The sequence below is a fragment of the Ailuropoda melanoleuca genome, chromosome 19 (assembly GCF_002007445.2).
Source record: "Ailuropoda melanoleuca isolate Jingjing chromosome 19, ASM200744v2, whole genome shotgun sequence".
In the NCBI taxonomy this organism is placed as follows: domain Eukaryota; kingdom Metazoa; phylum Chordata; class Mammalia; order Carnivora; family Ursidae; genus Ailuropoda; species Ailuropoda melanoleuca.
The window spans coordinates 22913893-22928342 of record NC_048236.1 but is presented as its reverse complement, the minus strand read 5'-3'; the positions used below and the strand labels follow the sequence as shown (position 1 = coordinate 22928342).

General features: G+C 33.9%; 1 protein-coding gene across 7 annotated transcripts in view; it reads right to left on the bottom strand.

Moving 5' to 3' along the window:
* FAM135A (family with sequence similarity 135 member A) overlaps positions 1 to 14450 on the bottom strand; it is a 127530-nt gene that overhangs the window by 92608 nt on the left and 20472 nt on the right. For all 7 annotated transcript variants that reach the window (XR_004622028.1, XM_034647824.1, XM_034647823.1 and 4 more), the window contains one exon: positions 8187 to 8266. Coding sequence is in view for 6 of the 7 variants with exons in the window: in XM_034647824.1 (XP_034503715.1) it covers positions 8187 to 8266 (80 nt within the window). In the remaining variant the exon portion in view is untranslated. The remainder of the gene's footprint in view (positions 1 to 8186; positions 8267 to 14450) is intronic.

Below are 14450 nucleotides of genomic sequence, written 5' to 3'. Positions count from 1 at the left end.
ATATCACAGAACACTTCAAACTAGTAAGAGTAGCTGTCTCGTTGGGGAAGAAAAGACTCAAAGGAGGTATAGGAAGATTAAATCGTATCACTCGGCGATCCTGTATATAAGTAAGGCTAATTCTTGAGAACTGAGAAAGAAAAGGCATATAAATGGTTGCCGGGCAACTCCTTCTTCATGACTATCTTTCCTTAAGTTGGTTCTGAGATCCTGGAATCCACCTTATTTCAGCTTTTTAAAATCTGGGGCAATTTGGGATAGAAACAGAGGGCATGACAAAAGGAACCAATACTTACTGAGCATTATACCAGGTCTCTTTACCTTTTTCTCATTTAATTTTCACAAACATACTGTAAGACAGCGATTATTTCCATTCACTGATTAGGTAAGGCGCAGAAAAAGTGAATAATTTGCTTAAGAACAAACAGCTAGTAAGTCGCAGAACAAGACTTGCTAGCGAGTGGCAGAACAAATCCAAATTCAAACACTATCTACAGATAAAGTTAGTTTTATAATCACAGAAATGCAAGCATAGGAACTTAGATTTCCTGGGTAAGTTATAAATTCAGGGGTCTTTTGTGAGGTCTCTTCTTCCCTTTGGATTTCCCTTCTTACCCTTGGTCATTCTAATTTATTCTTCTTATCCCAGAAACAGCTTTATTAATTTAAAAAAATTACTTAATAATTTACAAAACAAATTATTTAATTTATTAATTTAAAAAATTTAATTTACTTATTAACATGCTTATTATGCTGCACAATTATATAATGACAGGAAAACATCAAATTAACTTTATCTTAACTTTCAGCTCTTTGCATTAAATGGTTCACAAATAGCATAGTAAATGAGACAAAATGTGACTGCTTCTCACTCTTTCTTATATTATGAAAAATCAAATAATAATATTTTACATGTATACAGCCCTTTACAGTTTGCTGAGGAATTTCACTTATTTAACAAACAGCCACCTTGCAAAGCAGGTAACATACTTCCCAGATGAGAAACTGAAGCTCGAAGAGGTTAAGTGAGTTTTCCAAGGTAACATAAAAGGAAGCTGGTATCCTGATTCCAAGTTGCTACTTTGTTTAACAACAGAGCTGCATCTTTGAATATACAAGCTTCTAAAATACCTAAGACATACCTATAGCTATCTCTATATCACAGGTGACCCAGATCAATACCGCAAACGGTAACTAGATTTGTCTTGTCTTGCCAGAAACTTAATTAAGATCTTCCTTCTTTATGGTGGATAGTCATTTCAATTTTATAAACACGTTCCCTCTTGTGTTACCATAAAAATGAAAATGCTATTTACTTGTTTTCGACATTTGTAATCAACCCAGAGACAGAGCATATTAAGATTTAACTACAGTTACAAAACAGAATTCGAACGTTAGCTACCTTGATATTAGAAAGTATATACTTAACAGGTTGAAGTGGGAGGAAAAGAGAAAATTTTTAAAAAGAGGCAAGATTGCTTATATCCTTATATTACAAAATAGGGTTTGTCATATTGGCTAAAATAGGAAATGGAGATTTAAACAATCTGTTATTTAATAGTAACTTCAAAGTCAAAGAAAGATATGGGAATAATGGGATCTCTTAAAAAGTAGGGGGAAGGGAGGGAGGAAACAGTTTATGATTCAGTTGCATTCATCATACCAGGAAGTGAAAATGTCTATATAAAGGAAACCATTAGAACTAGAGAAATAGTTAAAAGTAGATGCATCTAAAAAAGTAACTATGTTTTTACTACAAATCTTTCTGGACTAATAGATTTTTAACTACTTATTTTCATAAAATTATTTTTTCAGAAAAAAGGGATGTGTGGATATTAAAAAGCAAATGAAACACATGTTTCTTTTTAAAAATACTATCATTATTAGAAATGCGGAGTTATTTGAACTTTTTATCAAAATTGTACATAGTGCTCTAACATTTCAAACTGGGGCCAGTTTCTTAGAACAAGCAATGACTTCTTTGTTGTAGAAGTCTGTGAACATTTTCTTATTAATCAATTTTCAACAGCCCTATAAATACTCATTGTCTTTTATGACTGATGCTATTGTAGATGACAGCTATTTCCTGACTCAAAGCTCTCACTGTCAGCACAATTTCGTGCTGGAAATAATCTAAATGTGTTGCAATAAGCTGTATAATACCATCTAATTCCTACCACATCTAACCTGCCTTTCTGCAACTCACAAACAAAATCATTACTTTCTTTCTTCTTCTAGAAGTTTTTCAGAAATACACAGAAAGTGTAGGAATCACGGTAAAATACAGTGCTGGAAAGAAAAGGTCTGGGGTGATAGTACAAATCAAACAAAGAAAATAGGATATGTAATAGAGAAAATCCAAGACCTTAGAAGAAGTGAATTTTTAAGAAACAGAAGTAAAAAGAGAATTAACACACAGGATAAAGAAAATCCCCCATAATATGAATATATTTATGTTATCAAGAATGAATCTAGAAATCAATGATATGTATTAAAATAAAGTCAGCCAAATTCATAGGAGTAGTTTCTGGAAGCAGAAAATTTGGGGAAGGATAACTTTTCCTAACAAATTTACTAATATTAAAAAGATACACACCCTGGGAATTCTTAAATACTATTTTAAAATGAAACAAATCTTGAAGGAAGAAGGACATAAAAAGAGAACCAAATCAGTATCTCTAAGATTGGAATAAATTTGCTGCCATCTTTGCATGTATGAGCTAGCACGTGCTCTCTCTCTCTCTCTTTTTTCCGAGAATACTGGTGAGGAAAAACTCATCTGGGCATGAGAACATTATTTTGGATCTACCATGCCTGTGAGGCTTAGTAAGTCACCAACTCCATCAACCAATGTCCTCTATAATTTTCATATGAACTTAAACATTTAACATGATAGGCTATTATGGGGTACACTGGCAGGAAATACAACTGAAATACCAGACTTACATTATCATAGAGATGTTCAGAGGATGAAACAAGAACCTTTGGAACACTACACATGTATAAAAGATAATCACGCTGGGAATGGTATTGGGATGGGGAAAGCACATCTCATAACTTGTTAAGGGGTCATTTGTAAAAATCCATATATATAAGTGTGTACCATAAACAAGAAAAATTAGATATTCTAAATAAGAGGAAAATAAAATACACTGACACAACATTAGGATAAAAAAGATCTTGAGAAATTATATTAGGTATTATTTTAGACATGACAGACAAAAGTTTGCTGATTTGAAAAAGTGTGAAAGAAATTTTATTTTTCGGGGCGCCTGGGTGGCTCAGTCGTTAAGCGTCTGCCTTTGGCTCAGGGCATGACCGAGCCCCACATAGGGTTCCTCCGCTGGGAGCCTGCTTCTTCCTCTCCCACTCCCCCTGCTTGTGTTCCCTCTCTCACTGGCTGTCTCTCTCTCTCTGTCAAATAAATAAATAAAATCTTTAAAAAAAAAAAAAGAAATTTTATTTTTCTTCTTCTGTTCAAAATCTAGTTCTTGTGCTTTCCATTTTGGCTGTTATAATTTATTGAAAAACTATGGGCCTCTTAAAAATGTTCTTGTATAATGTTATAAAAATACTCACATAAATAATGTTTTCACATACAAACTAAAAATCATATATTATGGAATTTTATTGCTTTCCAAACCCAGGCTTCTCTTTTAAAGACTGGTGTCTGCTATAAACTATTTTAAAAAGATACTTCTTTCCACACTCATAAATTAACAAACAATGGACATTTCACGGTCAATACTACAAAGTTAATAGTATTAGAAGCTGAAATAGCAACAATGACTAACTAAATCTGGATTTACAACTAATTAAAAACAAACCAAAATCACAGTTTCCAGGAAAAAGCATTTAAAAAGAAAGTACTCTATTTGGGTATTTCTGAAATACTGTTTGTCACTATGTTAAAATAACATTAGTCTGTAAATGACATTAATTACATGTAATATTTCTGTCACACAAATAACATAGAAAGATCTCAAACAACTTAACCTTACACCTCAAGGTACTAGAAGAATAAACTAAGCCCAAGGTTTGCAGAAGGAAGGGAATAACAAAGATCAGAGTGGAAATAAATGAAATAGAGACTAGAAATAGAAAAGATCAATGAAACTAAGTGTTGGCTTTTTGAAAAGGTAAACAAAATCAACAAACCTTTAGCTAGAATATGAAAAAAAATGATTCAAATAAATGTAACTATAAATGAAAGACACTACAACTAATATGACAAAAATACAAAGGATAAGAATAATTAATGCCAACAAATGAAATACACTGGAAGAAATGGATAAATTTTTAGAAACATACACCTTACCAAGACTGAATCATGAAGAAACAAATTCTGAACAGACCAATAAGTAAGAGATTGAATCAGTAATCAAAAATCTCCCAACGAATAAAAGCCCAAGACCAGATGACTTCACTGGTCAATTCTACCAAACACTTAGAGATGAATGAATACTAATCCTTCTCAAATTTTTCCAAAAAATTGCCCAGAAAGGAACACTTTCAAACTCATTTCAAAAGACCAGCACTACCCTGATATGGAAGCCAGACAAATACTCTACAAGAAAAGAAGATTACTGGCCAATATTCCTGATGAACACTGATGCAAAAACCTCAACAAAATACTAACAAACCAAATTCAAGAGTACTTTAAAGGAATCATTTAGTAGGGTCAAGACATTTATCCCTGGGATGCAAGAAGGATCTGACACATGCAAATAAACATGATATACCATAATAGCAGAATGAAGGATAAAAATCATATGATCATTTCAGTAGATGCAGAAAAATCATGTGACCAAATTCAACACACTTTCATGACAAAAACTTCAATAAAGTAGGTATAGAAGAAATGTGGGTCAACATAATAAAGGCTGTACAGGACAAGCCCACAGCTAACATCATACCCAATGGTGAAAAGTTAATATCTTTCCTCTAAAGTTAGAAACAAGGGTACCCACTCTCATCACTTCTATTCAACATAGTACTGGAAGTCTTAGCAACAGCAATTTGGCAATAAAATGAAATTGCAGGCATCCAAATAGGAAAGGAAGAAGTAAAATTATCTGTGTGCAGATGACATGATCTACAGACTCCATCAAAAAAGTGTTAGAACTAATCAACAAATTCAGTAAAGTTGCAGGATACAAAATCATACAAAAATCAGTTCCTTGTCTATATACTAACAATGAACTATTCAAAAGAGAAATCAAGAAAGCAATCCCATCACTGTGTCATTTACCTGAAACTAATATAACATTATATGTTAACTATACTTCAATAAAAAATCAATAAATAAAAGGTAGTTGTTCTGTGCATGTTTATTTCATAAATGTAAAATCAACTCTATTTAAAAATGGGAGTAAGTCCATTTATAATAGCATCGAAAATAATAAAATACCTAAGAATAAATTTAACCAAGGAGATAAAAACATGTACATTAAAAACTATGACACTGATGAAAGAAATTGAAGAAGGCACAAATAAAAGGAGAGGTACCCCGTGTTCTTAGATTGGAAGAATTAATATTGTTAAAATGTCCACACTACCACAAGCGATCTATGGATTCAATATAATCTTTATCAAAATTTCAATGGCATTTCTCACAGAAATAGAAAAAAACTATCCTAAATTCATATGAAACCACAAAAGACTGAACAGCCACAGTAATCTTAAGAAAAAATGAACAGAGCTAGAGACATCACACTTCCTGATTTCGAGGCTATAATATTACTATTAAAAGGCTACAGTAATCAAAACAGTATGATGATGACATAAAAACAGGTACACAGACCAATGGAAGAGAACAGAGCCTAGAAAGAAACCTATACACACGTAATCAGCTAATCTTTGACAACATACCAAGAGCATAAAACGGGGAAAGGACAGTCTCTAAACGGTGCTGAGAAAATTAGACATCCACATGCAAAAGAATGAAACTACACCCCTACCTTATATCACTCACAGCAATTAACTCAAATTGGATTAAAGACTTAAATTTAAGACCTTCGGCTCAGGTCATGATCCCAGGGGCCTGGGACTGAGCCCCGCATCAGGCTCCTGCTCAGTGGGAAGCCTGCTTCTCCCTCTCCCTCTGCCCCTGCTGGTGTTTCCTCTCTCACTGTCTCTCTCTCTGTCAAATAAATAAATAAAATATTAAAAAAAAAAAAAGAAGAAAAGAAAATGTAGTATCTCATACACACACACACAGAGGCAGGGAGGGAGGGAGAGAGAGAGAGCCAGCGATCTTATTCAGCCATAAAGATGGAAATCTTGCCATTTGCAAGGATAGGGATGAACCTGGAGGGCATTATGCTAAGTGAGATAAGGCAGACAGAGAAAGACAAATACTGCAGGGAAAACTTACATGTGGAAACAAAACAAAACAAAACAAAAAATGAAATGAAATAAAAAGCTGATCTCATAGAAACAGACAGCAAAATTGTACTTGCCAGGGGCTAGGAGGTTAGAGAAATGGGAAGATATAGGTCAAATGGTGTAAACTTTCAGTTATGAGTAAGCTCTAATGCACAGCATGGTGACTACATATGTAATAAAGTCCTGCATACTTAAATTTGCAAAGAGCAGATCTTAAGCGTTTTCACGACACACACACACACACACACACACACACACACACACACACGAAAGAATGAACTGTGTGAGATGAGGGATATGCTAATTATCTTGATTGTGGTAATTATTTCATAATATATACATATCAAATCATATTGTATACTTTAAACTACAATTCTATTTGTTAATTATTTCTCAATAAAGCTGAAAAAATAAAAAGGGAGTCCAGCAAAAAAGGTCTTTCTATTTTTTCAACTGGCAACTTTAGAAGATACAATAGGCAAGACATTTAGTCTACTAGAAGTTCAAAAAGGGAAGACCAAATCTGTCTTGTACTCTGAATTATTTTAACCTCTATGTTTCATAGAAAGTAGACTTACAAAAGTCTAATTGACAATAAACTACACTTTAATATGTATGCCAGGCCAAGAAAAAAAGTTGTTTTTTTTTTTAAAAAGAAAGAATGTACATAATTTTGGTCATAATCAATAAACGTCTCTGAGCATTTTGAGAGTCTTCAGGGAGATAGAATGAACTCTACATTATGTAAAATTCGTTAAAATCTATAACCTAGCATTTTAGTACCCATAGGATGCTAAAAAGATTTCCTAAACACTTCAGATTCCCAGAATATTTTCTTCAGTTTTAAAACAGACTGAATTATGCTCAGCATAGCTTTAGTGTTAGGTGTATTTTATTATTTATGATGCTTTCAAAACCGATAATTCATATTTGACATACATAACTCTCTAGAATGTTTCATTAACCATTTCATTTCCTAACTTCATAGAATGAAACAGAGTACGCTGTATCAGGAAAGCTGAAAAAATGTTCACGGATTATATCAGGACCACCAGTTTGGTTCAAACATTTTAATGCTGGTGTCTCTCCACAGAATGTGTAAATAACTGAGTTGCTATAACATATCTATCTTTTACTGTATACTTTACTTTCTGCATTTTTTTTTAATTAGTGTAGTTAACCCAGACCAAAAATGTAGTTAAAAAAAATATTCTCAAAGGCATACTATAAAACTATTATAAAACACCTTTGTAATCATATATCAAATTATATGTCCACATTCACTGTATATTTTTAAAGATTTTTTTTTTTTTTTTTATTTATTTATTTGACAGAGAGAGAGACAGCTAGCGAGAGAGGGAACACAAGCAGGGGGAGTGGGAGAGGAAGAAGCAGGCTCATAGCAGAGGAGCCTGATGCGGGGCTCGAACCCATAACGCCGGGATCACGCCCTGAGCCGAAGGCAGACGCCTAACCGCTGTGCCACCCAGGCGCCCCCACTGTATATTTTTAAAAATTACATCTTACATGATATAATTCACAACACCCCTACTTATGTTTGTTTTTGTGGAAATTTCACATACATTCTTTCATATGCTCATCATAAGAAATCTAAGAGAAAGACAAGGAATCTATAATCAAGCTTGTTTTACTGAGGCCTCAAATATATTTCTTATTATAATGATACCTGTTGGTATCTTATATTTGTAATTAAAAAGATAAAAATAATTAAAAGTTATTATTGCCATTATAATGTTGCTTCAGATTTTCTTAAAAGTCAAAAATATTCCTTGGCTTACCTGCTGCATGTAACAAACTAGCTTCTACTCTGTGGGGAACTCTTGGTGGAATTTTCATAGATGCACGTATCTGGTAAAAACTAAAGGAAAATAGACCAAAAAAAATCATTTCAAAATATATTTTAAAACATGCAATTTCTATAATATTTGTATGTATTAAGTAATAAATTTGGTCTCCTTATATCAGTGTCCCATAATATTTATTTATTTATTTATTATTTTTTAAAATTTATTTCTTTCTTTCGAAGATTTTATTTATTTATTTATTTATTTATTTATTTAATTTATTTGAGAGAGAATGTGCGTGAGTGGGGGAGGGGGCTCAATCCCAAGACCCTGAGATCATGACCTGAGCTGAAATCCAGAGCCAGCTGCTTAACCAACTGAACAACCCAGGCACCCCTACCATAATATTTAGTACTGGTGATAAACAATACATTAGGTCCATATCAAATATGAGCAGTACGCAATAAGACCCAAAGGGAAACCAGCATGTATAAAGATGAATGAGAAAACAAAAGAAATGTATTTGGTATTTCTTACTTTAAATGAGAGAATGTCATAGCAACCAGAGGAGTTAATAAGGCATCTAAGACTTTCACGGCCTAATTTGGTTATTCATTTTTTTCTTTTAGAACATAATAAAGATAAATTATTCTTAAGCATAACTTAGAGAAAATACAGATAATGGTTTTTGAAAACTGGCTTAATACTATAAATTACAAAATAAAGACATGTATTTGGTTTAAAGAATTCAGCATTTTTTCAAGGTCAGAGGTATTAGTTTATGTACTTTTATTTATTTATTCTACAGGATTTTATAATATTTATACCTACATATAGAAATCAACCAGTCATTAGTAATAACAGTTTATATAGAATAAAAAATTTGAGGTAAACATTATAATATGTTTGTGTTTTAACAACACACTGCAAGTATATATATGTAATGGAGGTTACACACATCTACACAAATACAAACACATACACACACACACACACACGATCACTGAAAGCTAAATCAAAGTTACAAATCAGGATGAGTTTAGATGTACAAAAGGGAATTGAATACTTTGCTTCTTTTTATTTAATAATTTCCTAGGTAGTAGTTTAAATTTTTGAATTTGTAAATAATACAAAGATAAAAATACATAAATATATTACTACTATTACCTATAGCAAGGTATAGCACTGGAGAGAACATATGGTCAGGTCACAAAGCCAGAATTAAAGAGGAGTGAATCAAAGTCTAGCCAATTAAATCTATAACCTTGAAAGTCACAATTTGGCCTTAAAGAAACATGGCAAAACTCCATAAACAGAGAGAGATAATTAGTTGAGATTAAGATATGGTCAGATTGGAAAACATGAGATGACAAAAACCAAAAATCAAAGTGGAATCATACGAGCCTGGGAACCAACTTCCCATGCTGAGAATTTTAACTAAAAATTAAGTAAAATAAACACAGGCAAGTAAGCTCCTTGACATAGGTCTTGGTGATGACTTTCTTTTTACTCCGACACCCAAAACAAAGGTAACAAAAAACAAAAATAAGCAAATGGAACACATAAAACTAAAAACTTTCTGCATGGCAAAGGAAACCATCAACAAAATGAAAAGGTAACCTACCAAATGAGAGAAAATATTTGAAAATCATATATCTAATAAGGGGTTAATATCCAAAATTATTATAAAGAACTCATATAACTCAACAGCAAAACAAAACAAAACAAAAAACACCCCAAACATACAATCTGATTTAAAAAATGGGCAAAAGAGGGGCCTGGGTGGTTCAGTCAGTTAAGCCTCTGCCTTTAGCTCAGGTCATGATCCCGGGGTTCTGGAATTGAAGCCCACATGGGCCTCCTGCTCAGCACGGAGTCTGCTTCTCCCCCTCCCTCCACCCCTTCCTCCCACTTATATGCTCTCTCTCTCTCAAATAAATAAAATCTTTTTAAAAAATGGGCAAAAGATCTAAATAGACATTTTTCCAAAGAAGCCATATAGGTATATGAAAAGATGCTCAACATCACTAATCATAAGTGAAATGCAAATTAAAACCACAATGAAATGTCACCTCACACCTGTTAAAATGACTATTATCAAAATATCAAAAGATTTAAGTGCTGAAGATGTGGAGAAAAGGGAACGAATCATTGTGCACTGTTGGTGGGAGTATAAGTTGGTGTAGTCACTATGGAAAATTGTATGGAGGTTCTGGGAAAAATTAAAAATAGAACTACTATATGATCCAGCAATTCCACTACAGAGTATCTCCGTGAAGAACATGAAAAAAAATAATTCAAAAAGGTAATATGCACCCCTATGTTCATTTTAGCATTATTTACAACAGCTAAGATACGGAAACCATCTAAGTGTCCATTCATCAATGAATGAATAAAGAAGAGTTGATATATATATATATATACAATGGAATACCACACAGCCATAAAAAGAATGAGATCTTGCCATTTGTGACAACATGGATGAACCCTGAGGGTACTATGCTAATTGAATTAAGTCAGAAAAAGAAATACATGATTTCACTTACACATGGAATCTAAAAAACAAAACAAACAAAACCAAACCTAGACTTATGGATAGAGAGAACAGACTGATGGTTGCCAGAGGAGGGAAGGCTGGGGGAAGCAAAATGGGTGAAGGGTATCAAGGAGTACAAACTTCCAGTTAAAAAATAAGTCAGTCATGGGGATGTAACATACAAGATGGGGAATAAAGTCAATAATAGGGTATTAACTTTGTATGGTGACACATGGTAAATAGACTTATTGTGGTGATCATTTTGCAATGTAGACAAATGTCACATCACTATGTTGTACACCTGAAACTAATATAATATTCTATGTCAATTATAACTCAATAAAAAGCAAAAGTACTCTTAAATAAACAAGTCAAGCAATGTATCTAAAAACAATGATCCTCTAACCATTAGATTTGAAAGATCAGAAACATAATAATATTCTTCAAAAATCCTCAATGGATGGGGAAACCAGATTGTAGATGAAGAGAAAACCAATAAAAGCAGCAATTACACACATGCTACATTTATGATGGTTGGCAATAAAATGGAATAATAATTCACTTAATCTTTATCTCCAGTTCCAAACCTCCAATTAATTATGAACTATCTCCACTTGGATATCTGACCTCAAACTCTGCATATCAAAATGAACAAATCTTCAACTTCCTTATTATTTTAACATTACTAAAATTGTGCAAGTTAATAAGATTTAAAACTTCAACATTATCTTTTAAATATTTAATAAAAATACCCAATTTGCAACAAGTGGAACAATGAAACCATATGCCCACTACCCATTTTCAACAATTAAAAAGATTTTTGCCATATTTGACTCATCTGTACTTTTTCTTTGCTGAGCCATTTCAAAGTAATCTTAGATATCACATATATTTACACTTCTACATACGTATTTTTAATGTTTTTTCAGTCTCATCCTCCATATGGAATCAGTCATTAAATCCTACTATTCCCCCAAATGCCTCCCAGAAATTAATAACAAAAAAATAAAAAATGTTAAAGTGGGTAGGAGAATGATTTTTAAAATGTCTCTGATTTTTTCACCCATCCTGGTGTCCCATACATTTTGCAATGTGACTTCCAATAAAAAGTGGAGTTTAGTTCCCTACCCTTAAATCTGGGCTGGCCTTATAACTTGATTTGGGCAATACAATGTGGCAGAGATGACAATGTGCTAGTTCTAAGCCTAGGTCGTAAAAGGTCTTCTTGCATAGTTTCTTTCTCTTTGGAGCCTGCCTCCTCTGTGAGAATAAGCTGGAGGATGAGAGATCATAAAACAGAGCTGAGTCCGCCAAGGTAAGGCCATTCTGTAACAGCTAGCACCCAGCCAACCTGCCAGCTGAGTGTGAATTCATAAGTGAACCCAGCAAAATCAGCCAAGTCAGCCGAGAACAACAGAACCATTCAGCTGATCCGGACTTGTGAGCAAAAATAAATGTTTATTGTTGTGAGGCCACTGAAGCTTTGTGTTGTTATTAGCTGCATTTTTGTGGCAATACATAATACAGAAAACTGCTAACTTAGAAGTAGTGTGCACCATAACAAAAATTTAAAATATGTGGCACTGACTTTGGTACCAAAGTAACACTTATAGTTACAGAGGCAAGAAAAATGAGTAAATTATAGAGATTTAAAAAATGGTAACCCATGTTATACAGTGATGAAACTTTTGGTAAACACACTGTCAGCAATAACTTAGAAGAAGTTGGACAATGTATCTATGAAACTTTGGGACTTGAGCAAGCTAATTTCCAGGGAGAATACTGAAAATGTCAACTGGTTACTCCTTGCTAAGCATAAGGTTCTGTCAGAAAGAGATGAGCTAAAGAAATAAGTGGTCACTTTACAAACAGAATCTAGAGGGAATATAGATGGACCAGGACTTGCTAGATTGGAAAACAAAACTGGCTTTCATCTTCAGTCTCCCTAAAGATTTTAAAAATAAAATGCTGCCACGGACAAAGATCATTATCAAGGGAGTGGCTACAAACCCCTTTCTTAAGATCTCTAAAGAACTTAAAGCAGTGTCTAAGTAGACATTCTCAGTTTGACAAAAGGCCTTTGAGGAAGTTGAGGGGCACGATCCCACAGAAACTGATCCCCAAATATTAGTGATTACATCTAGAGAATAATCATGTCTCAAAAGACAATTGTGGGTGTAGGTTTCAGAGCTTGGAATGAACTATATCAGACATACAGAAACCTCATAAAATTTTTAAGTAAGCTTTACTGGCCTAAGAACTGCAAGCCGAGACTCCTGGGCTGGCCTTTTAAGTTGCTTAGCCAACAGAATGGAGTGGAAACAACAAGAGTGCCAATTCAAGAGGCACTGCATCCTCTGCTGTCTGTCTTTGACTTCTGTCCCTGCCACGAAAACAAGCCCAGTCTGTCCTGCTGAAGACAGACCATGAGGAGTAAAGCAGAGCACAGCCATTTTTATTTTTTCAACAAGATGGTAAAGCCAAAACAAGCTAAAAATAAAACAAAACAACAACAACAAAAAACTCAATAGAAAATCTCTCTCACCCTACGTCTGATAGTCAGAGCTCCATTACTATCACCTAGTACAGACCTTCAGGTTTGTACCTGAGTTTACTGCAAGTACCATTAAACTGTCCCCTATGCTTCTATTTCTTCTACACAACCATCAATCTAATATAACACAATCTTCGTCATGTTAGTAAATGCTTCTTGTAATAATAGTGATAATTTCTTTCTTACTTGGAAACCATTAATGGCTGCCCAAATCCCTACTGTCAACTCTTCTTCAGACATTAGGAGCCCTTCACAAACTTAACCTCTCCTTTCTTTACTATCTTTTCTTTGGCAATTCTCCTGGAAAATTCCAATCTCCTAAATATTCTTTAAAAGATATGTTCAGAGGCACCTCAGTCATTAAACATCTGCCTTCGGCTCAGGTCATGATCCCAGGGTCTTAGGATCAAGCCCCGATTCAGGCTCCCTGCTCAGTGGGGAGCCTGCTTCTCCCTCTCCCTCTGTCTGCTGCTCCCCCTGCTTGCGCTCATTCTCTGTCAAATAAATAAATAAAATCATAAAAAAAAATACATGTTCATTCCTATTTCCAAGATTTGATTCATGCTGCTCTCTCCTACCAAAAGGGTTTTTCAGGGGCACCTGGGTGGCACAGGGCGTGATCCCGGCGTTATGGGATCGAGCCCCACATCAGGCTCCTCTGCTATGAGCCTGCTTCTTCCTCTCCCACTCCCCTGCTTGAGTTCCCTCTCTCGCTGGCTGTAATAAATAAATAAAATCTTAAAAAAAAAAATCCTTTGCCTATACAAGTCTTTTTTTTAATAATAATTTTTTATTATGTTATGTTAGTCACCATACAGTACATCTTTATGCCTATACAAGTCTTAACCAAACTTTGATCCTATTTCTCCATAATGCCTTTCCTAACATACTAACCCAGAAAGATGTCTTTCTGTTCTGATTCCTAGAGCACTTTCTATATACACTTCTTGAAGATTCATCATTTTGCATTCCCACTTAGCTGTTTTGTGCATATTCTTTATTTTCCCCATTCACTATAAGCTTTTACAAGCAAAAAAGAGATCTTATACATTTTCATAGAAGTCCTCTCAATGCTCAGTACAAATTCATAAATGCACGTTACATATATCCAGCATTATCATTAAATCCACGTGAATAATTCTCAAACATTTACTTAAAACTAAAATTT